This window comes from Lutra lutra, chromosome 8 (genome assembly GCF_902655055.1).
Source record: "Lutra lutra chromosome 8, mLutLut1.2, whole genome shotgun sequence".
NCBI lineage: Eukaryota > Metazoa > Chordata > Mammalia > Carnivora > Mustelidae > Lutra > Lutra lutra.
In genome coordinates this window covers 56,490,194-56,513,821 of record NC_062285.1, presented here as the reverse complement: position 1 = coordinate 56,513,821, position 23,628 = coordinate 56,490,194, and the positions used below count along the sequence as shown (strand labels likewise).

The 23,628-nt window shown below is 56.4% G+C and overlaps 1 protein-coding gene across 2 annotated transcripts; it reads right to left on the bottom strand.

Annotated features, from left to right (window-relative positions):
• Positions 1–1,334: 1,334 nt before the first annotated feature.
• Positions 1,335–23,379, bottom strand: KRT80 (keratin 80). Of its 2 annotated transcripts, none has more exons than XM_047743113.1 (9): positions 22,715–23,379; positions 16,613–16,821; positions 12,202–12,262; positions 11,846–11,941; positions 5,367–5,531; positions 4,871–4,996; positions 4,102–4,322; positions 3,550–3,605; positions 1,335–3,449 (listed from the first exon to the last, which is right to left on the bottom strand). In XM_047743113.1, exons 1-9 carry the CDS (start codon positions 23,240–23,242, stop codon positions 3,415–3,417), a joined length of 1,497 nt encoding a protein of 498 aa, XP_047599069.1. In that variant the 5' UTR covers positions 23,243–23,379; the 3' UTR covers positions 1,335–3,414. The 2 variants fall into 2 exon arrangements, with proteins under 2 accessions (XP_047599069.1, XP_047599068.1); XM_047743112.1 differs by having other exon boundaries at positions 1,346–3,414.
• Between the last annotated feature and the right edge of the window lie 249 nt (positions 23,380–23,628).

Sequence of the window (23,628 nt, the reverse complement as noted above, 5' to 3'; positions counted from 1 at the left end):
ATTGAGCCCCACATTGGGCTTCTTGATCAGTGGGGGTTCTGCTTCTCCCCCTCCCTCTGCCCCTCCTCTTGCTTGTGTGCTCTTGCTCTCTCAAATAAATAAAATCTTTAAAAATTTCAAAGAAAATGGAAGAAGGAAATGACAAATATGTATTTCTTGGCTACAAAATTCATATTCAGATTCAGAAATTCAGATTAGTATTCAAGAAATCCATAAGTAAGGAATTCACAGAAAAAAGCAAGTAGGGAGTCAGTCTCAGTTCTGGGCCTCTCCTGGAGGGGAATATGGATTTTTCCATCAGTTTCTCCTGCGTTTCTGAGAGCGGGGCCCATCCTGCAGGGGCCTCAGAAGAATGGACAAACTCTGAGCAGAAGTCTTGTGACTTCCAGACCTGGGGCCTGGCCGTGCTGTGTGTGCCCTGAGAGGGCCAGCCAGAGGCCTACTGGCCCTTATTTGATATCCAAACTAGTGGGTTGTTTTTAATCTACAATTTGGGCTTATAATAACCATAGCAACATCACCAATAATCCTTTACACTTGTTACAGTTCAAAGTGCTGGTAAGGAAAGACATGCTGTTCCTGATAGGAATGAACACAGTGCTCTCATCAGGTCCTCAAACACCCTATCAGATAAGTAGAGAAGGTCTGTGCTCCATTTGGCGGATGAGTAAAGTGAGACTCTGTTTGTCTGAGGTCTCAGTGAGTCGGTGAGTCAGGACACCAATGCTTCAAAGTCCCTTCTTTGCTTCTAAGATTCCTGTCTTGGAGACACCTGCTCTTTCTTCCTGGGGCTCACTTAAAGCCCCACTTCCTCCAGGAGGCCTGTGGTGATTATCTGGTTTCCCGAACAAGTTCTGTTCTCCTTCCTGAACTTCTCCCTTGGTTAGGAAGTTTGGGATGGCTATCTTAGGTAGATAGCGTATCTCTCAACTTGAGTGTGAGCTTCCTGTGGTGGAGGGGTGGGGACAGTTGTAGGTGTCTTAGTGCAGGGCTGGGTTTGGAGAAGATCCGCGATCCTTGTTTGTTGATCTAGAATTTGGTTTGGCAGGATTAGGCCTGTACCCATCAGAATAGATTCTGGGCTGTGCCAACCCCCACGGTCGGGCAGAGTGCTTGAGAAGGAACCCGCCATCAGCTGGGGGATCCCCCATGTTTGTGCTTGCTGAGGCGGCCACGCGGTGCCTGGACACGTCAGAAAGTGCTGGGAACATAGGTCAACACTGGGAAAATCTCCTTATAGGATTGCAGGGTGGGTCGGAGACATTTTTGTGTCCAAGCTGCATGGGTCTGAAGGTATGATTAAGTCCCTGGACCCCTTCCCCCATAATTGGAGAATCCCAAAGTTCTGTGGTCAGTCTGTTTGACCAGGGGCTGACCAGTCCGGACAGGAGAGGTAAAAACAGACACACAGCTTTATCCACGGACAAATCTCAGCACTTTATTCATCCCTTGGCAGGGAGAAGGGGGCATTGCCCCAAGATAGTCAGCCAGCCAGGTGGGGTGGCTGGGATACGTATTGTCTACCTAGATAGTAAATACAGCACTGATTATGCAGAAACAGGAAGGGAAGCAATAAGTTAAAAGCCACATAAGTTACGAAAAATAACATATATATACTTTATGTATCTTGTATCCCCAGTGAGGATTTGCTCCCTTGGAAACCAATAAATAGGCAGAGAAAGAGCAGCAATCAGCACCCTTTTTTTGGGACTTCAGGGATGAGTCTATGTCTGATTTCCCTCCAGCCTGAGCGTCAGTAGCCCTTCAGCACCCCCACAGGCATGGAGGACCTTGAGGCCTTGCTGAGGCCAAGACCTTGAGGGATCATGTCCTGGAAAGTGAGATGAAGGAATCAAAGACTGGGGCTAGCAGAGGAGTGAGTCAAGGGAGAGGGAGGAAGCAGGGAGGGAAGGAGAGAGGGTGGGTGGTGGAGTGGGAAGCTGGAGCCACCAGGATGGCCCTGCAAGCCCCAAAGGTGAGAGCCAAGACAAGGAAAGAGGAATGCTCCTCCGAGCACCAAATCTTCTCTTTGGATGCAGAATTCCTTTTTGGTTGTCACTGGAGCACCCCGCCTGGACCAGAAGGGCTCAGAAACTCCCAGACCTGCCTGGATTGTGCCTTCTTCATGGTCCCCCACTGGGGAGGTGAGGAGGGGGGAGTGGGTGTAGTGGGAAGAGGGGGCAGAGGGAGAAGAAAATAAGAAGTTCTAACCCCACAGGTGTGGGGTGTTCCTGGGCTCCCCAGCAAATGCAAGGAGGGATAGAAGGGAGGGCCGGGCTGTTTGGCTTGATGGAGAGAGCAGGGACCCTGAGAGGGGGATTCATGGGAAATGGCCCATGGTTTCATGGTGGGGGTGGGGCTGGGGGGTTCTCCAGACTTGGTCTACCAAAGCCAGATTTCAGGCTGGGGAAACACCTAGGCATGGGAAGGGGGAAAGGGTGTGGGGCTTGGGGGGGTGCAGAGAGCTTGGATCCTGGGCAGGGTGGTGAACCCTGGGGTGGCAGAGAGCAGAAGGAAGGGCCAAATTCCCCTGCCTGGTCTCAGATTGCCATCTGGCCTCCTCCTCACAGGGGGTTTATCATGGCAAGATATCATGGAGAAGGAGCCAGGAGGGAAGGGGCACAGGCATCTGGGCTGACCTCAGAGGCCCATGCTCAGGTCCCACAGACCCGGGGAGCTTCCTCCCTTCACTCCCTAATACTGTCAGGTCTCTGGGGGCACCCAGATCTCTGGTGCAGGAAACCCAGGGGTGCTCCGCACCCAGCCTCCCCAGGAGCTGCAGATAGGGGGAGGGTGCCCAGGTCGTCCTCCTCTGCCCCTGATCCATGGCTGGCTGGGACTGGGTGAGCGAGGGCACCAGTCTCAGTCCTGAGGCAGAGGCAAGGTAAGGCTTGATATCGGAGTTTAGGGCAAGGGTTGGGCGAAAAGTGTCGAAGGTTCCTTGGTCAGAGCCCTCTGTTTGGGGAGGAGCCTCAGAAGAGAAAGGAGGTAGAGAAAAAACTGATCCCCAGTTCCAGTTTCTCCAGTCAGAAGACCTCTGGCCAGAAGGCTGGAAGGGTAGGACTGAAATATTGAGATGGAGTGGCGTGATTCTTAATAGCTGGTGACAGTCCTGTAGCACCCTCGGCCACCCACAGAAAAGCAGTCCCGGTTTTGAACGCTCCCCCTTTCAGTTCAGGATCAGGTTTGCCTCCCCGCCCAACCCAGAGGCTCCAAGCTGCTTGCTTGAGTCCCCCTGAAGTCCTTCCAGCTGCAGGGGAGTGACCTAGGCTCCTGGGCTCCAGCTGCCTTACTCTGACACCTCTGACTCCTGCAACAGGAACTTCTCGGACATTTCGGTGATTTTGATCACAGGGCCTTTTCTGTTCTTCTTTTTCCGGGAGGGCGCTCTCGAAAGGCTGGGCTTGGAGGCGGCTACAGGGAACATAAGGGGTGGGGCAGGGAAGGGGCTGGAGGTTGGGGAATCACGTAAAATGACACCTTTAGGGTCAGGATTCCCAGCAACCGTGTTCCCTTCCCCGCCATGGGTCCCTAGGGAAGTAGACTCACCGGTTCTGGATCTGGACTGCACCACGCTGACCATGGAGGCTGAAGGCAAGTCCATTCTGGGGGAGGACAGAAATGGGAGCATGAGAAGGGGTCTGTGGTCGAAGCCCCCTCAATCCGCCCCTAGGCCTGGGGGCCCTGGGGAATGGCAGGTGGAGGGCAATTTTTGGTTGTTATTCCCAGTCCCGTGTTGCCCTGCTGTGTGACCCTGGCTAGCCCGTTTGTCCTCTGTGGGCCTCTGTTTCCTCTCCCCTGCATAAATGACTAACATTTACAGAGCACTTAATTGTGACAGACATTTGCCTGCAGAATCGTATCAATCCTCCCCACCATAGACTGTGTTATGATCAGCCCATTTTCCAGATAGGAAAACTGACGATTTGATGAATGGGCCAAGGTCCCAGTTTGCAAGTGGTGGAGGCTGGCCACAATCCCAGGTCTTCCTGACTCAGGGCAGCATGATGGAGGGGAAGTCTGGGTTTGTGTGGGGGTGGCCCTCTAGTTCTGCCCCTCCCACGGCCCCTCACTGCACCCTGCTGGGGCCCCAGCCCTCACCGGCTCTCCTCGCCCTCCACCAGCTTGCGGTAGGTGGCGATCTCGATGTCCAGGGCCAGCTTGGTGTTCATGAGCTCCTGGTACTCACGCAGCTGCCGGGCCATGTCCTTCTTGGCCTGCTGCAGGGCATCCTCCAGCTGGGCCAGCTTGGCTTTGGCGTCCTGGAAGGCCAGCTCTCCCTGCTCCTCCGCCGCCTTGATGTTCTCCTCCAGCTTCAGGCACTGCAGAGGGAAGGGGCTTGTGAGCACTGGTGGGAAGGAGGGAGTGGGCCTGGAGCCCACCTCTGCCCTCCGTCGGGGTGCACAGGGCAGGGAGGGCTGAGCAATGGAGTTCTTGGGTGTGGCAGGGGGTTGTCTTGCAGCAAGAGGGCATTCAGTGAGATCTAAGGAGATCCATTCCAGAGGCCATGAAAAAGGGAGGATCCACAGCGCCCAGAGGAGCCTGTCCCAGCTGTCCTGACAGGGCAAGCACCTTTCCCAGAGCCCTGGCTGGAACCGAGGCCAGGGAGGGAGGAGGTGGGCTCTGGGTGTTTGTGGTGGTGAGGCTCTGTGTCACTCCCACAGCCCTGGCCAGTCTACGGAGCACCTTCACTTGTGACACTCTTGGGATCCTCAAAGCCATCTTAGGAGGACAGGAGAGGAAACTGAGGCACAGAGCTGCTAAGTGACCTGCCCAGGGTCTTTCATGGACTCAGTGTGTGTGTGGGAGAGAGAGAGAGCCTTTGAACTCCTCCCTGCCTCACCCCCACGTGGGTCCTGTAGATACTCACATGGCTCTTGATGGAGAGGATCTGGGATCGAAGCTTCTGGATGCGCACGTTGAGGTCAGCGATCTCACTGCGGCTGCTCTGGAGGCTGTTCCCAAACTCAGCTGAGCAGGCAGCCCGCTCCTCCAGCTGGAGGGCGTGCAGGAGGTGACAGTGAGGGACAGTTCACTGTGTCCCTCCCAGCAACCTTGCCCCTTGCCCCTTGTGACTCCTTTTTTCTCTCACCTCTCAGGCCCTCCTCCTGCTCTGCCCCCCAGCACTCCCCGGGCCAGCCTCGCAACACCCAGCTCTGGCTGGGCCCACCCCTGGCCTGCTGTTACTGGGTCCAGCACTGAGAGCTTCTGATGGGAGCAGACCCTGGCCTTTACCCCATGGCATGGCCCCTTGGCCCCCTGCAGTGAGGGGCGCTCACATTCTCCTCCCCTCTCAGTGCTCAGAGCTGAAGGTGACTTCAGCTTTCCCCAGTGCAGCCCCTCCTGCCACCTCCGTCAGCCCGAACCTGTCTCCGGGAGTAGGCCTCGGCTTCCTCCAGGCTGCGGGCCGCGATGGCGTCATACTGCACCTTCACCTCCTCCACGATGCCGCTCAGGTCGATGTGGCAGCGGCTGTCCATGCCCACGGTCACCGACACGTCCTTCACTTGGGCTGCCAGGTCCTTCAGCTCCTGGCCAGGCACAGACGTGGGGGCCTCAATATTTTCAATTCTCCCCATCCTTTAGGATCCTCTTTCCTCCTCCTCTCTGTCCTTCTCTCTGCCTAGAAAATGCTAGCATTTCCCACTGGGGGACTTGTCACAGGCCAGGCTCTGGCTTTCCCGCTGTCCCCCCCACTGTCCTCGCCAGGCCCACAAGACTGCCAGCCCCAGGTTACAGAGAGGAAAGACATGGCCGCACGGAGAGGATATGGAGACAGCTGTGGGCACAGAGTGGGCCCCCAGAGCCCTTGCTGCTCCCGTCACACTCTCCTAGAGGGGCAGAGACAGGAGCCGGAGCCTCTGTCTGTCTTTCTAGCCCCAGCTTTGCAGCCGCATTGCACATTGCCCTGTCACAGTGAGTCAGGTGGCAGGGAGCAGCCAGGCACTGTGGGAGGCAGGGGTGGGGCTCACCTGGGGGAGGGAGGGCGAGGGGCCCACAATTACTCCTGCTGGCATTCAGAGTTCCCCCTGTCCCTTACTTAAGTACTTCAGTCAGCAAGTCTTGGTCAGTGTTCCCATTTTTCTGATTGCCTCATATATGTGTGTGTGTGTGTGTGTGTATGATATACATGGTTTTTCTTTTGTTTGTTTGCTTGTTTGTTTGAATCCGTGAATCCGGACCCAAAGAAGATCCCTATATTACAAACAATCCAAGTCTCTCTTACTCTGTAGGCACGCCTCCATCTCTCTGTCTCTCTCCCCCTCTCTCTTCTTTGCTATTTTTTGTACTGAAAACACTGGGTTGCCTGAAGCAGTCCCCACCGCCTGGACCTTACTGGCTGCATGGTGGGCTGGTGTGGAACCTGCTCTTTGGCCGTGTGCATGTCCTGAGACCTGGCAGCTGGAGCTGAGGCCTGCTCAGATCCAAGTTCAGTTTTCATCTCATGACGGCATTCTGACCTTGGGTGCTGACTTCGGGCCCCCTGCTGACCCTCAGTCTGGCCTTATGCCACAGAGTGTGTGGGGTTGAGCCTTTGGAGGCTGCAGCTGCCAAGGCCAGTGCTCTGACCCCCAGCTCGTACCCTGCAGGGTGGGCTGGGTCAGTTAGAGCCCCAGGGATGGCTGTGGAGGCCTGCTGAGGAAGGTTGCCCCTCCCTAGGCTGCTGGCTGCCCGACCCTGCCTACCCACACCCCTGGTGACCAGGATTGGCTCCCACAAAAGGAAGCTTGGGGCGAAGGTCTGCTGCGGGAACCCTGTCTCCATCCCAGAGCTGGCAGGACCCTGAGCCTAGTGGCTGGCCACCCCGTGAGGTCTCCTGATGAAGGATTTTGGTTGATCTTCAAATGAATTTAATAAACATCTCTGGGCAAAAGCAGGAGGAACACGTGGCCCCTTGGCAGAATGAGGTGGATGGTACCTACAGACTCATGTCCCACCTTTGCTGCTCGGGGCCCCCCCAGGGATTGACATTGACCACATGGAACCGGGTCCCAGGCAGTCCTTGGCCATGGACACTTTCAGGAATGCAGCTTTGAGGCTTCCTTGGTCAACGTGCTATGGGAACGATCCGTGGGCATAGAGAGTTCCAGAGAAAGCCCTTTCGCCCAGGCCCGAGCTGGCATTTGTTATGGGCCAGGAAAAGGGCCGTTGTTATGTTGGCATTTGTTATGGGCCGGGGCCTGTCAGAATGCACTGGAGCAGGGCTTCTCCTAGCGGGGAGAAGGGACTGGCAAAACTGAGCAGACGGAGCAGCCTCAGATACTTTCTGGAAAGAGGTGGGGTAGGCATGAGCTTGGTGAGCAGGAGTAGGAAGCGGAGGGTTTAGAGCATCTGTAGGCCTGTTGAGGCACGCTGGCCCCCGCTGGGCCGCAGAGGGCATAACAATGCTGGCTTGCATGCTGTCACCATGGGACGGGCCCTCCAGGCTGGCAAGAACTGAGCCAAAGTGAAGTTTAAAGTTTGTCTTCAGAGCTGGGGCCCGAGCAGATGGCCTCATGTGGGACCATCTTATTTGTGGTCCCTGGGTCAGGGGAGGCGGTGACCCTCAGAGGGGATTTAGTGCTGCTCCATGAAATGTCATGCTTAATTAATGGCACCAGGCTCTGAATACTAACCCCTTCTTAGCAGCTGTGTAACCCTGGCCAGGTTTTTAAACCTCTCGGAGCCTCTGTTTTCTCATCTTTAGAATGGGTATGATTATAGAATTGAAACCAGCTAGCATCTGTACCAGATTCTGTTCTCACCACTTTAGGATATAGTAACAAAACAGATCCTCACCGCAGGCCAGTGAGCTGGGCTCTATCATTTCCCCCATATTACAGATGGGGAAACTGAGGTATAGAGAGATAGAAGAACGTGCTGGAGCTCACAGAATGACGGACCCAGGATTCAAATCCAAGCTGCTCTAACCATGATCCCTCCCTTTATAGGGTTGCCGTGAGGAGTGAATGAGATTACACCTGGAAAGCATTTCTCACTGTGCCTGGGGCATAGTAGGTGCTGAGTAAATAGTAGCTAAGGATACTACTGTTGTAACAAGTGATAAAGGCGGGGTGGGGGTGGGGGTGGTGGAGAGGTCCAGGCGCCGAGGAATCTATTCCTGGAGCAGCCTCCCTGGATGCATGAAGGCAGGCACCAAAGCAGCTTAGGCACACCAGGCTCTCTCGCAGAGAAGGGCCTTCTGGGAGGTGCGCCGGCTGCGGGGGGCTGTCGGTAGATTGCCCAGTTCGTCTCCCCAGAACAATAGCTTATGTACGAGTGGGGTGGGTAGCATTCAGGCTGGAGGCAGCCAGGCCCCAGACACACCTGGGAGCTGGCGTGTACCTTGGAAGCAGAGGGGAAATGTGAGCCCTTGGGTCCTCTTGCCAGTTCATGTCCCTGAAGGTGAAGGGCAGAGGGGTTGGCCCGGAGGCTGCAGTATATATGACGAGGCTCTGAGTGGCCCATGGCCATTAGCATCTGAGAATTTATCCTGGCCTCATGCGTGCGTACATGTGTACATGCGGGCTAGAGGGAAGGGCTGTTTTCTGAAATGCATGAAAAGCCATGCTTTTCTGGTCTGGTGTGTGCTCCAGAGTCAAAACTAGAGTGTGCAGCCCTCCCGAGGCTCCTCGCGTCCTGCCATGTTTTTCTTTCACCCGAGACAGCCATGATGGGCACCTTCCTCTGTGGAGACCTGCTCGGTCCCACGAGCCCTGTGTGGTCGTGGGCACTTGAAATTTGGATAGTCCGAATTGAGATGAGTTGCAGGTGTAAGGTGCACATCTGATTTTGAAGACTTGATGTGGGAAAAAGATTGTAAGAGAGTCTATTAATTTTTTGTATTGGGTGCCTGGGTGACTCAGTTGGGTAAGCGTCTGCCTTCGGCTCGGGTCATGATCCCAGGGTCCTGGGATGGAGCTCTGCATCAGGCTCCCTGCTCAGTGGGAAGCCTGCTTCTCCTTCTCCCACTCCCCCGGCTTGTGTTCCCTCTCTCACTGTCTCTCTATCTGTCAAATAAATAAAATCTTTAAAAAAATAAAATAAAATGTAGTTACTAGAGAAACAGTTGCACATGTAACTGAAAAACTGTTACTGTTTCTCTTAGTGCCAGTTTAGAGACCCACTGGTGTGGGGAATCTTTTTACCACGGGATTAGGGCTGCCTTCTCAGCCTGCAGCAGTGCCTGGAGAGAAACACAGACCTTACGACCTGACACCAACTTGGCACCTTGCTGCCCCCAGAGTAATAATCACTGGTCCATGCACCGAGCAAGCCCATATTCACAGCAGTCCCTCTTCTCCATAGCACTGCCGTACAGCACGAGCCATACATTTACCCTTTCTGTACCACCCCCCGCAGTACCCCCAGGAGCCGCCAGTCACAATGAGAATGAGATCCAAACCCTGACTCAGGGGTGGGGGGTGAGCTGACCCCAGCCACAGCTGCTCCTTCCTCTCCCCTTCGTCACCAGAGTCACTGCTGCCTGAGATGCTTGGCCCTCCTTCTGTCCAAAGCCCTCTTGGCTCTCCACCCGGCCGGCCTTCCCCAGTCTGGGCCTTCCCTCACTTGTACCACTTGCGAGAAGCCCCCTGACCTTGACTTTCCCCTCCTGCTCCAGCAGGACCACATCACTAGGTTCTGGGCAGCCCGGCCCTTTTCATCCTCCCAAATGATCTTGCTCAGATATCTTTGACTTGCTTATAACCTGTCTTCCCTCTTAGCTCGGTGGCAGCCCCCGAGAGCATGGACTTGGCCCATCACGCTCATGGCTGTGATACCGGAACCAGGCACCCAGCAGGTGAGCAATAAACACTTGTTTATTACACAGAAGAACGGATTTAGTCATCAGCAGAACCTGATGAGCCTGGTATTATCACTCTCCCCATTTTACAGATGAGGAAACAGGCAAAGAGAGGAGAAATAACTAGTCTGAAAGTCCTAGAAATGCAAAAGGAAAGCCAGGATTGGGGTCCAAGGGCTGCTAAATCCAAATGGAGCAGGGCCAAGAAGATTTGTAGGGGCGCCTCTGGCAATGCCCAGGCCTGTCCCTGGCCATGCCTGGCCTACCTCCAGTTAAGTCTCTGTGCCAGCTGGGCCTCGATCCTGGCTGGGAGCTCGGGCTCTGGGCTTGCCGAGGTGCACAGAGCCCAGTGCAGAATCTGAAACACTGGGCCCACTGCTGTCTGCCTGGCTCCACAGTGAGTGTGGGCAGAGGACCTCCTAGCCCACTTCTCCAGCCCGTCAGCGGGCCCTGTGCCCTGCTCATCTCCAGAGGGCTCAGCCAGGGGTGGGAAGCTGCTCAGGGCAGCCAATGTCCTGGTCTGCCTGGAACGGCTACCTTCCTGCTGCTCCCCAGGGTTGTGCTATTCTCTCCGCCAGGCCACCTCCCAGGGCCACAAACAGGTCTCAGGCCCACTGAAGACCCTGCCGGGGGCCGAGCCTGCTGGAAAGCAGAGTGGCCTGTATGCGGCCACAAGGCCCCATCTCCCTCTCCACACGACGAGGCTGCCAAGCTGTGGTCAGCAGCCCCTAGGGCCACTTTAGCAGAACCTTAAATTTAATTTAATTCTTATTTTTTTAAAGCCTTATTTATTTATTTGAGAGCGAGCGAGCGAGCAAGCAGGGGTAGGGGCAGAGGAAGAACGAGAGAGAATCTCAAAAGGCTTTCTGCACGGCGCTCGATCCCACGACCTTGAGATCATGACCTGAGCCAAAACCAAGAGTCAGACACTTAAACTTAACCGACTGAGCCACCCAGGTGCCCCCATTTTAGCAGAACTTTCTGATGGCAGTGGTGACTTTGATCCCTGCTCTGATCTTGGCTGCACTGCCATAGTTTGGCACCAGCGGTTTATGGCACACCGGCTGCCAAGTCCTGCCATCCACCCCCCCCCCCCCCCCCCCCCCCGCCTGCTCCTAGCTGAACTGCAACATGACGCTTCTACCTCCGGACACAGGGGATGTGGAGCCCGGAGGCAGAGTGGAGTGGAGGGGAGCGTATGCAGGCAGCAGCGGGGCCCGTCTGTGGACTGCACTGGCTGCGTGCTAGGCCTTGTGGGGTCATTGTACCCCCAGGCTCAGCAGAGGACTTAGGGACACAATCAGAAGATATCTGGAGGCTCCCCTGTCTGCATTTACCAGGTGCTTTTTGTTCTGGCAGAAGCTAGCATTGTCTGGGAACCCAAGAATCTGACTACAGGTCCTCCCTGCCTAAGCCCCGAACCGGGGAAGGCCAAGGGCATGACTGTCCGGCCTAGGCCTGTGGGTGCCTGGCATTTACGCTGCAGGGGTGGGAAGAGATGCTATTCTCGGGCGCCTGGGTGGCTCAGTGGGTTGAGCTTCTGCCTTCGGGTCAGGTCATGGTCTCAGGGTCCTGGGGTCAAGTCCTGCATCAGGCTCTCTGCTCGGCAGGGAGCCTGCTTCCTCCTCTCTCTCTCTGCCTGCCTCTCTGCCTACTTGTGATTTCTCTGTCAAATAAATAAATAAAAACTAAATTAAAAAAAAAAAAAGAACAGCTATTCTTAAGTTGGTTCCCTGTCTCTCAAGCCACTTTCCAACCCTTGCCTGGATGCATGGGTCCCCAACATGACCTCTGCACTCCAGCACATTCCAAGAAATAGGTTCTTCTTGAGCATGAGGTCTCTTGGGAATTTGCCTGTGCTCCATGAAAGGAGGGGTGAGGGGACGTATTGGGTTATTGACAGCAGTGCGGGAAGGGGATGGGAGAGCATTAAGTCTGTGTTATGTCTGTGATGACTGCTGAAGGTTCCATGCCCCGCTAGACACCCTTCCCTCCCCCGCATCCCTTACCCGGGGACAAGTCAACTCTTGGCTCAGTGGGATGCTGGTCTCATTTTCTCACCTGCTCATAGATGTTTTTCATCAGCTCCACGAAGCTCTGCAAGCCTTTTAACTTGGTTTCCAGTTCGGTCCGACGGAGACACTCCGCATCCAGGTCCTGGGGGTGGGAGCAGTGGTGAGTGTCGGGGAGGTGTTCCAGGGTGGGAGTGGGGTGCCCATCTTCCTGAGGGAGATGGGGGTCATTCCCAAGGAAGCCCCGGCTCAGTGCCTGGGCGAAGCTGCAGGGTGAGGTCAGGTACCCATATCTGTCTGTGGTCCCGGGACTCAAGCCTTGGAGGGCTTTGCTTGGGGAGCCTGAGGGAATGAGGGCAGAGGGTCCATGAGGAAGGAGCCCCTGGGGCAGGTTGGGCTGGCTACCTTCTTTAGCTGGACGAAGGTGAACTCCATGTCTGTGCGCTTGGAGATCTCCTCCTCATACCTGGGAGGGGAGAGGGAACGAGGCAGCGGGAGAGAGAGAGAAAGAGAGAGAGAGGCCACTCAGCTACAGATGGCAGGAACTTGGGGTATGATTATCCCTCCTGGACCGGTGCTCAGGGCCTTTGCTGCTGCATTTGGTGCCTTGCGCACCAAAACTGACCTTTGCCTTGGGTAAGATATAGCCCCTCGTCTATGACACATCCCTTCTAAGCCCATGACACCATTGTCTCACTCCTTCCAGATGATCAGCTAGACCTCTCCCTGGAGGCATATGTCTCCTTCCCGGCTCGTCGTCATAGCCACCTCCTACAGGAAGCCTCTCCTGATTGCACAGCCCTGTCACCCTAACTTTGTTCTCTCACCTTTTCCCTCTCTCCTCTGCCAAGAATCTCCATTTCCTACAAGCTGTGCCTTTGGCGAAGTCTGCTCTGAGCTGTCGGCTCACAGATCACCCTCTCCCTCCTCCCACCCTCCCCTCTGCAATTGCTAGCTGGTAGGACACCATTCCAACACGTTCCATCCTGAGGGGAGAGTGTGGATGTTGCAGACAGACCCACAGTGTATTCTTGGGCAGGTAACTGCACCCTCCTTCGTCGGCTTGCCCATATATTAGGGGTGTGTGTGTGTATGTGTGTGTGTGTGCATGTGTGTGCACGTGCAGGGGTCAGACCAAGCCCAACCCTGACACGGTGACAGATGTGCGTAGTAGACCCTCCACGAGGGGGGTTCCCTCTCTTACCTTTGCCTCCTCCTTGCTCTACTCCTCCTTGTGTTTGCAAGGAGGACATTGTTGGAGGAGAGATGGATCTCTGGGTCTCTGACCTTAACCCCTGGCTCTAATCAAACCTCTTGGCCCTCTCCGGGCTGGGTGTCTGCCACCACAGACTTCTCCCCCTTGGCCCTGCCTGCCTTCATGGATGTGGGGCTTCTGTGGCTTCCTGTTTTCTTCCCTCCATTCCAGGGAATGCTTGAATCACTGGCGGCTCTAATTACAGCCGCCCGCCCGCCCCGTTCCCTGACCTCATGGGCAAGGGCAGCGTCACCCATCGCCCACGTCAGCTGGCTGGGCCCGCCATCACTCGGGCCTTGTTTCCTACCAGCCTTTACCTGAGAAGCTGAGGGGAGCAGACCCCAGTGGACGAGAGCCCGCCGGACACTGGGTCTCTGACACTCAGTGTGCTTAGCATACACGTTTTCCTGGCCGCAGCCTTGGCTTCCCGGGGTCTGCAAGGGGCTCTCAGGGTGCCGGTCAAGGGCATAGTGTGGAGGGAGGACAGGGGGAACTGGTCGGCAGTCTGGGGCCTACCAGAACCAACAAAACGCCCAGGAAGCTTTTACTTGTGCCCTTTTCTTTGCAAGGAAGCTCCAGAAACTCACTACTTGGGTTAGATCCTGGCTCCTTGCTAATAGGCCATTGGACCATGGCTAAGCTGCTTGTGTGCCTCGATCATGACAACATTGATGTCATGAGGGTTATATAAGTCAATATACGGAGCGTTTACAACAGTGCATGACACCTGCTAAATCTATCATTATTACCTGAGGTCTGTTCTAGCTAGCACCAGCCTTGGCCTCTAGCATTTCTGGAGAGGAACCGTAGGAAGCCTCATGCAGAGAGTGGGTGGTTTGCTGCACTTCCATCCCAGACTTTCCACTGGGAATTTGGTAGCCTCTGAGGGGTTCTGTGCCCTGAGGGGTTCTGTGCCCAAGCTGAGAAGCCCCTCACTAGCTGGCCCTCCCTGTGTAAGCCCAGTGGTCAAGGCTTTCCCCTTCTCCCCTCCCATCTGGATAACACAGTTCTGCCTGCTTGGGGGCAGGACCGTAGAGAGAGCTGTCCAGGGGGTGTTCTCTGAGGTGTCGAACCTCCCTCCTCTCTATCCCTCACTGTCCTTTTAGTCTTTTTGTAGTCTTCCCTCCTCCTTTATCACCAGCTCCACTGGATTTCAGCCCTAGTTCACCCCCTCAACCAGATGCTCTTGTGCAGTGAACCTCCTACACAACTGTACATGACACCCCCAAGTCATTTGCTCTGTGGCCTTGGGCAAGTGGTTTCCCCTTGGGGGGTCTCAGCTTCATCCTTAGTAAATATAAGGGTTAGCTAGATGATCCTTGGGGTCCTGGCTACATCCTTTTGGAAGTCTCTATCATTATAGAGACTTAGGTAAATGCTATCTCCTCTACTCTACTCCTAATCCCCTGCCAGTCTGCCAGCCACTAGTTCCCAAAACCATTCCCTGCCCTTTTCAGCTTGTCACACCCACCCCGGGCTCCCCCCGACCCCACCTTGTTTATTTCTGGGAGTGAAGCTGATCTCATCAGCCTTGTAGAGGCAAGGCACACCCCTCCCTGTCAGGGCTTGGCCTGGCGTCTCCAGGCTCCTGGGGCCCCCCAGGCTCTACACAGCTAGACTGCAGCTTCCCCAGCTCTGGCGGTGGATCTAGAAGCCTTCCAAACTCACCTCCCCCAAATCTGGTGGGTTTCCTACCCAGAGAGGGGGAAGAGAGGCCCTGAGCCAAAACGGCAAGCTCAGGCTACAGGTGGAAACCAGGCGGCCGGCCAACTGAGGAGGCTGAACCAGATTAAAGCAACAAGTAGTGTTTGTATAGAACTTCCAGTTACAGTTTCTCCATGGATGTGATCTGGCTGGGCTCATGGGAGCAGCCTCCTCCCACGGCTGGCTGGGGTTACAGATGGTCTTAGTGCACATGGCTCTGTGACCCAGGACAACTCCCTGCCCTCTCTGGGCCTGTGTTTCCTTCCCCGTGAAAGGACAATCCCAGGCCCCCCTCCAGCCATTCTCTGGTTCTTTGAGGACCAAAGAGATGCCAGACATCAGTGAAATGACTCTTGGATTCTGGTGTGCTAACACGATTCCCCTCATCACCATCGGATACTGAAACTAGGCAGCTCAGAATGGGCAGTGAGGTTCCCTGTGGGTTTCTGTAGTAGGGCGGGGCTGGGGGAGAGGTGGCCCCTCGGCCATGGAGGGGCCCAGCCATGAGGAGGAGTGCAGTCCAGGGCTGCAGATCATGCTTATTGGCCAGAAAATTCCAACTAGATCCACAGATAAGGAATTTGAGGCCCCCAGAGTGGGGAGAACTTGCCACGTGACCATCTTCTCTGAATGTGGCCTGAGCAGGGGAGGTCACGTGGAGAGGGGGTGGACAAGCTGAGCCACAGCCCAGATCTGGGCTCTAGACAGGCTACCCCAGCCCCTTGGCTGCTCCCAAGACTGCAGGCCTCGCCTTGGGTTGGCAAGTGCTGGGGCTGGGCCAAGCGCTGGAGGAGGGGAGGGGAGGGAGGGGTCCAGGCACATCCCACCCTCCCTCACCCAAGCTGAGGACCTCCTCAAAAGGAGACCAGACCAGAGGAAGGAGCCCAAGGACACAGCCTCTCTGCTTCGTCTCAACCTCCCCGTCCTTGAAACCTTGCCCGCTGTCTGGTCACAGATGTCACCTCTCCTGTGAGGGACCCAAGCACCTGGTCTGCCTCTCCATGCGGCCCAGTTCAGTTCAGCAAACCTCTGTCAAGGACTAATGTCAGCCTTCTAGGGGGTAGAAGAGTGGCCATTTATGGTGGTGTGGGGCCAGGCTGAACTCCCACTTCCTCCTCTCATGCCAGCCTCAGGACGGCTCAGCATCACCCTTCCCGCTCCACACGGCGGGTACTGAGGTTTGGATGTTGAGTGACTTGCCCAAGGTCACAGAGCTAGTGAAGGGTGGAGGCCAGGAGTGAACCCCTTCCAGTCTGTGAGCACCTCACAGGCCGGGGCTGTGGCTTCCTCATCACTCTAGACCCCAAGGCGCCCACGGAGCTCAGGCAGGCATTACCCACTGGGACTGTGTCTTTATTCTGACAGACCTCACCGTTTCTGTCCCCTGCCTGCCCCTGCTTCCCTTTCCAGCCCACTCGAGATCAAGTTTCCAAACCGTATCTGAGGCAGGAGCCCATCAGTTGCTCTAGCCAGTGACAGTTTCCCATTGCCAGTGGAATGTGTGGGTGAGAGCAAGTGTGTTTACAGGCATAGGGCAAGAGACAGGGGACAGGGGACAGGGACTGAGGTGGTGTCCGAGGCCAGCGACCTCAGGGCGTAGCTGCCAGTCAGCATGAGACTGACTTGGTTGCAAGGGCCACTATTTGAGACGGTGGCTCTGGGTTCACTGCCATCTCCTCCCGGTATTTAGAATACTGGCCGGCCCACAGTAGGTCCTCAGTAAGCACGTCTGTAGTAGATAGATGTTCTTTAAGGACCTTTTCTCGTTTTTCCGGCTTGGGTGCCCGGGGCCTTGCCTCGGGGCAGGTTGGTTCCCACCCTCCGTCCCTGCCCACTGACGCTCTCGGCGCAGCCCACCTGATTCGAAACTCCTCAACCTTCTGGAGCACCTGCATCAGGCTGGCCTCCAGCTGTCCCCGCTCCTGGTTCACTTTGCGTAGCTCCTCCTGCAGCCGTGCTTGGTACCCCTCGTAGAGGTGCCCGAGGTCGAAGGTGCCAGGGTCCTGGCCTTGCAGGAAGTGCCAGCGGGTCTCCAGCAGCTGGTTGCGCTGCTCCAGGGCCTGTACCTGGGAGAGGAGGGGAGCGGCGGTGAGAGCACCTGGCGTGGACAGGTCGGGCGCCGAGGCGCCGGGCCAGGCTTTGGGCCCGCATGGGGGCTGCCCCGGGCCCCGGGAGCTCATCTGCTCTGAGCTCACCACCCGGGACCTCTCTCGGCGCATCCAGATCTCATCTCCAATTGCTGATGCTTCACACAGAAGATGGCAAGATAAGGAGGGAATCAGAAAGGGGTGGAGCCAATTAGCGAAGGTTTCCTCAGGGAGGAGCAGGGCCCAAGAGAGGAGGGAAGGGGCTGAATGTGCCAATGAGATGACAGGCCCTCCACGTCTGCCTGGGGCTTGGGTGGGAGACCCCAGGGAACATAGGGTGTCAGAGGCCTGTCTGCCATCCCCCCTCCCACCTCAAGCCGACAAGCCTTGTCTCATCTTGCCGTGGAAGCTCATCAGGGGAGGGCCTGGTTCATCCTTCATTGTTAATCCTTCCGACAACCCGGGACTTGGAGCTTCTCCAAGCCTCAGTTTCCCCTGCTAGAAGTTGGGGCTGACATGGCCTGTCTTGGCCACCTCTCAGGGCTGCCTGGGGGAGGAAGCTGGGGACAGGCCCTGGGACAGTAATACCAGCAAACATTTATGCATTCCCTACCGTGGGCCAGGCCTTGTTCTAGAGGCTGGACATCTTTGCCTCATTAGCGCCCCACAACCTGATGGGCTAGGGGTAGTTGTGGCTGCATTTTACAGAGAGGCCAAATAACTTGCCCAACGTCACTAAATTAGCAAGTGTCAGAGGCAGGTGTGGAATCCAGGGTGGTGGGAGTTTAGATTCAACCCTCAGAACTGGGGGCTCCTGTCTGTGGCTGCAGTCTCCGTGGGTGCTGGGACCCACCTGCCCTTCCTGGACCGGCTTCTGCCTCTAGTTGGAGACCAGTGTTGCCTCGAGGGTGATGACTGCGAGAGCTCTGGGCACAGCTTTTTCTCTCAAACTGCCTCCTTCCCGCTCTCCTGCTCACAAGGCTGCAGGGACCCCCAAGGCTCCCAGCTCAGCCAGCGCATGCCGTCAGGATCACTCTTGAATCCTTTCCTGCCTTCTACCCAGTCCAACCCTGGGCAGCCTGGGGTGAGGGGGGGGGTGTCCCCTGCCTCTGCCCAGGCTGCCTGTCCTCTCCAGGCTCTAGCCTTCCTCTGACTGTCTTTTCCACCATCCCCGTCCTTCCTGTCCCTCCCCATTTGCACTCCCAGCTCCCCTCCTGCAGGAAGCCTCTAAGAATCAGAGCTCAAAGGGCACCAGGCTGGCTTAGTTGGAAGAGGATATGACTCTTGATCTTGGGGTTGTGGGTTTGGGTGTAGAGATTACGGAAATAAAAAAAAGAAAAGGAAAGGAAAAAAGAAAGAATCGCAGCTCAGAAGAAGTCCCCAGCCCCCCGGCTTTTCTTACCAGGTCCTCAGTTTATCTGCTCCTCGTTTGTCCGGACCTCCCACCCTTCCCGTCAGACTGGGAGCTGCCTGCTCTCTTCTTGAGACCCCTACCATTTGGCGCCCACGCCAGGGGCAGCTGGGAGAGACGGCTGGGGCCTGGCTCCTGGGCAGGCTGTGGGAGCTAGGGTGTTGTGACGACCAGCCCAGTGATGTTGCCCATGACCACAAGCAAGCTGCTGGCTGAGCCTTGCCTGCTGCTGGCACTGGCTCCTGGGATCACAGCTCAAAGAGCCAGAATCCTAGCCAGATCACCTGGCTTGTACTCTTCATCTACAGAGGGGGAGGTGAGGGCCCAGGGTGGTCCAGGATCCCATGGAGACTTGGGGGCCAAGCTTCCCAGGCAGGCGCATCTGATGGCCACTGCCCACTCTGGACTTTCAGGGACTCTCTGTTTCTTTTGAATTTTGGGGGCCGGGGGGGCCCTCTCTTTCTTCCTATCCTGCCCACATTCTTTTGGTTTTCCTGTGACACCTGAGCATTCTTGCGAAGTCCCCTTTGACAATGCATTAGACAATACTGGCTGGAATCCTGGGCTAGGGCCTTCGTGGGCTGTCGTTCCCCTGCTTAGATCCCATCTGTACTGGGACGTTCTGCTCACAGCCAACCTAAGCCTACAGTCTGCTGTTGTCAGAGCCAAATAGGTTCCATAGGGATGGCAATCAGGAGGGTATCTGTCTTCCTGGCATGTTCGAGAAGGATCTCTGGTGGGGGGAGACACTTGCTCACTCCACCTTTCTTCCGTTTTGACAAGCTAGAGCCCGGTGTTTACACTGAGGGTAAGGTGAGAGGAGAGATGTGAGACTCCTTCCTCCACCCATAAGCAACAAAACACCCTTGACATCAGGAAGTTCTTCCCTTAGTCTAACCTCAATTTCCTATGCTTTTGTACTAGCCGCTGGGAGAAGGCGTGCATTTGGCCAGCCAGTCCAGTCACAGGGCACTTTTGTCCCCTGTCCCCTGCTGCTGTGTGTGTGTATGTGTGTGTGTGGGGTGCAGTGATTGTTGTCTCAGTGGGTGGGGATGGAAACTCACCCCCATCCAGGACCTTCCCAGCCCAAGGCTCCTCCCTTTCTGGAACAAAGGCCTAGGGAGGGCTGGGTAAGCAGTTAATTGCTCTAACCTGTCAAGGCTGCTGATCACTCACCTCTTGGTCCCCTTCCTCCCCGTTCTGGCTGACCCCCCCACCCCTGAGATCATAGGCAGCACTCCAGGAGGAGCCTCAGAGAGCAAACCCCTGGTCTACTTGCCTCCCATTTTACAGGGGAAGAAACTGAAGCCCAGAAACACAGAGCTCCGTATGACCCAGCGCCACCGTCAGGCTGAAAAGCAGGCCCACCCCTGGGTGGGGGGAGATGCGCTTTTTGTATTGGGAACTGAGCAGCCCCAGTGGCCTGGAGCTCCTGGCTGGGGGGTCCCCGCGGAGGGAGGCTTCCGATCCCTGGCCCACAGTCCCGGCAGTGGGGACCTGAGTGGTGACCCCAGGTCCTTTTCCTCCCATGGGAGTAGTTATCAGTTGTCAAACTCCCAGCCCACCAGGAAGGGATTGTTTGTGCCCTTCTGCAAGCAGACGCTGGCTGCGCAATGGCTCCAGTGACTTCCAGAAGCCACACGGGCCCACGGGAAGATATTGTGCCCATCCCGCTCTCTCTGGGCCTTTCACTGCCCCTCTTAGGTCCCCTTTTTATAGCCTCCTCAGGTGGGCTGCTGGTGGTCCTTTCTCTTGTCCCGTCTCCATCCCATCTGTGGTCTGGACATGCAGGAGAGAGGGTCCAGCCAGTAGCCTTCTCCCTGCCTGCCTCAGCCTCTCCCCCCACCCCCCCCCCCACTGCTGCTGCTCGATCTTCCTCCTCTCAGGACTGTATCCCTCCCTGTCCTGGCATGAGCTTGGGGCCATGTACAGAGCAGGAGCAGAGCAGGAAGGCAGAATGTGAAGCTCAGAGAGGGTAAGTGGCTTGCTTAAGGAAACACAGCCTGCAAAGGAAAGAATCAGCCCCGCTCCAGGGACCCTCGGCCAACTCCTAGGGATCAACCCCCCAATCCTCTTTCTCTGCCTTCTCTTCCTTCTTCTCCTGCTTGGTGCTCTTTGATTTCTCTTGGTGCCTCAGAGGGCCCAGAGGGGATGAGGAGTTGAAGGGCCCCTGTCTGTTTCTTCTTTGCCTAGAGCCCCCAGGCCTGCGTGGTTGTGGCATCTTGCCCCATGAGCCGCTCCTACCCACGAGGCTCTCCCACCCTCCCTCCCTCTTCTCAGGCTCCTGCCTGGAAGGGGCCAACCAGGTTCAAGAGCTCCCCATGCTGGGCCCATTGATGATATTTTTTGTTTAACAAACAGAACCCTCTTGGTACATGGTAAGTGCTTCATAAATGCTTTTCAAAAATTATCCCATTTGACCCTGACTAGCCCATGACACGGATGCCTACTGAGAAACAGAGAGGTTAGATAATCTGCCTGAGGTTAAACAGCTGGCCAGAGGTGGAACCAGGATTCAAATCCAGGAATGGGGTTTCTCCTCAGGCCCTTGAGGCCTTTATAGGGAGACAGGGAGGGACATGAGTTAACAGTCTGAGCGAACAGCCCCCTCTGTAGAGCTGGTGGACCAGCTGGGGCTCTTTGGCCCCAGCGATCAGGGTCCCCAAGAGGCTGGCATCCATGGCTCCTGGTGTCCTAACTTGAAGAGCACCTGTCTCAAGGCCAAGGCTCTAGGGTTGGGAGGCTCCAGTTCTGCTAAAGACCTCAGAGGGCGTCGGCTTGGCCCCTGAGCACTGGACCCCAGCCCCTTGAGCCCCCTCCCTGTGCCTATATATGTGTGTCATCCCCATGGCCCAGGCATAGGGTGATATCAGCGTTGGCATTCAGAGAGAAAAGCCACCCATCCGAGCCAAATTACATAGCTCATGAAGCATTCCTTTTAAGGGATTAAAGCGGTTTCGAGAGGAGGTGGCTTTGCAGGGACCTGCCTCCCAGGGCAGCGGGCTGTTTTCCTAGGGCACACAGCCCAGCAGTGCTGGGCTCTGCACAGCCAGCTGGGGCCGGGGGAGGGAACGCTCCACCTCAGTGGACGGTTGTCCTTCTCCAGCTGTCACTTTCCCTCCTCATCCCCCCACCCTGGTCGCCCTGGGTGTGGGTCGGGGGAGAGGAAAACAAACCTGCAGACCTGAGTTCAAGTCCCGATTGTACTCCTGGTGGTAGTGTGACCTTGGGCAAGGCACTTAACCTCTGGGATGCTGTTTCCTCATCTCTATAGTAGGGGAAATGGCCACTGCGGAGTGTGGCCAAGGGGGCTAATGACCCATGTTTGCACAGTTCCTGCAGAGAGCTGGGTGCAAACAGATGCTCCATACGTGTTAACCTTTCTCCCTCTGCCCTACTCCACAGATGCCTGCCTAACGGGGGACCCTAGCAACATGCAGAGGAACACCAAGGCAGGGAGACATGCACAGGAGAAGACTGAAGCGAGGGCAGAAGGATGGGGCTCTGGCGTACTGAGTAGGAGGGAGAAGTTGAGTTTTCCTCATCTGTAAAATGGGCACAAAAGGACTTCTTTCATAAGGTTGTTGAGGGAAACTGAGGGAAACATGTAAAGCTTCCAGCATGGTGTCTGACATGTAGTTAGCAGCTGATGCAGCTGTTACTATTATGATCCTTGTTTCTGGGCAGGGCAGGGGGTGCAGAGCTGGGAGGGTCAATCTGGAGAGGTCTCCTGGAGGAGGAGAATGAGGAAGGGGTTCTAGAGGTGAATAGGACTTTCTCAGAGCTCTTGAAGACCATGCCCTGGGGTGCAGATGGACAGGAGTGCCTCACACCAGCATGCCAGCCAGGGCAGTGGGGTCTAGGAAGTCTGGGTGCTGGGGACTCACTCCCTCTCTCATGTGGGTACCGGGGAGGCCTGGCTGCCTGTCTGCTTCTGACTCGAAACATCAATTCTCCGCATTCCTATCTCCTGACAGGCTACCTCCTTCTGGAGGCCCGGGTATCCCTTTGGCTCAGCTGATCCTTCTGACCTCCAGAAGCTGAGCAGGGTGAAGGCCTGGAAAGAAGGACGGACTCTTGGGAGCTCACCTCCTTTGTCCACCTGCCTTGGAGTCATATGGCAAACCATGTCTCCATTAGCCATTCCCATGAGAGGGTATCCTCCTGGCCACATTTGGGGCTCCTCCCTAGTGTCCGCCAAGGGGGACAGTGACCCCAAGCCACGAAGCACGTTATTACCCAGACATCCCTCAGGGCCATCCCGGGGTTTCTTTCTCCCCCAGCGCCTGCCCGGATGGCTCGGGGACTACCCTTGGCATCTCTCTGTTCAGAGCCAGCCTGCTGGCTCCTCATTGGCTGGGATCAGGGGTGGGGCAATCCTCCCCGAAACACAGAGCTCTGCCACCTGCCCAGGTCTGAAGGTCCTTAGGTTTCAGGACCCACCCCCCTACTTCTGCTCACCTTGCCAATCAGGGAGGCAAACTTATCATTGAGGACCTTCATCTCCTCCTTCTCTTGGTTCTTCTGCTGCTGGATGGCTGGGTCCACTTTGAGGTCCAGGGGCACTAGCAGGCTGGGGTTCACGGTTACCTTGGCAATGGTGCCAGCCGCCTCACAGCCTGTGAGGCTGCGGGAGCTGAAGCCTGGACCGGGGGTCCCGCAGATGCCCCATCCCGAGGTCCCAGGCCGGGGGCCGCCCACAGGGGTCACCTCACAGCTGCTAAGGCTGCTGAAGCCAACGACGCAGGAGCGGCAGGCCATCGCGGCCCCCGGGCCCGGGACGCGGGAGGGCACGGGTGTGTGTGTGTGTGAATGAGCCTTTGAGGGGTGGCAGGCAGCTGGCTCTGGTCTCAGGCAGGGCAGGCTGGGGACTGAGGAGCAAACACCTGTCCTACAGTGCTCATTAGCTCCAGGAGGGCGGGACGCCTCCCAGCCCGACCAACCTGTTAGATGATGCGATGTTCCTGCCCCTCCCCCCGCACCACGCATGCATCTCCTCCCCAGGGCCTGAGACCTGCCTGCTTGAGGGGGCTCTTCACAGCACCCTCCCCCCCATGGAGCTGGGTCTGGCTCCAGGGGAGGGGGGGTGAGGCCAGGCTGGCAGGCAGGCTGGGTGGGAGTGCGGTGGTGGCCGAGGAAGGGCAGACCTGAGGAGGAAGGAGAGAGAGGCGCAGAGAGCACCTCTCACCACAGACCTCACTGCATACCTGAGGGCTGACGTAGCTGGGCTTACATACTTCTGGAAAAGATGAGGCAAGCGCGGGCCGTGTGCTCCCGGAGTGCAGGGCAGCCATCCTGGGCAGCATGCCATCCTGGCACTAGGAAACAATACCTTTTTATTTATCTTCTAGCAGCCCGAGAGTCTCCCGGGCTTA

Bases quoted from the DNA above. Each gene is read 5' to 3' on its own strand.
- KRT80 (XM_047743112.1), bottom strand. From the start codon at position 23,242: ATGCGTGGTGCGGGGGGAGGGGCAGGAACATCGCATCATCTAACAGGT. The intron at 11,942-12,201 runs GTAGCCAGCCCA...TCCCACCCCCAG, and splicing joins CCTTCGTCCAGCTAAAGAAG to GACCTGGATGCGGAGTGTCT. The intron at 3,415-3,549 runs GTGAGTCTACTT...TGTTCCCTGTAG, and splicing joins GCAGTCCAGATCCAGAACCG to CCGCCTCCAAGCCCAGCCTT.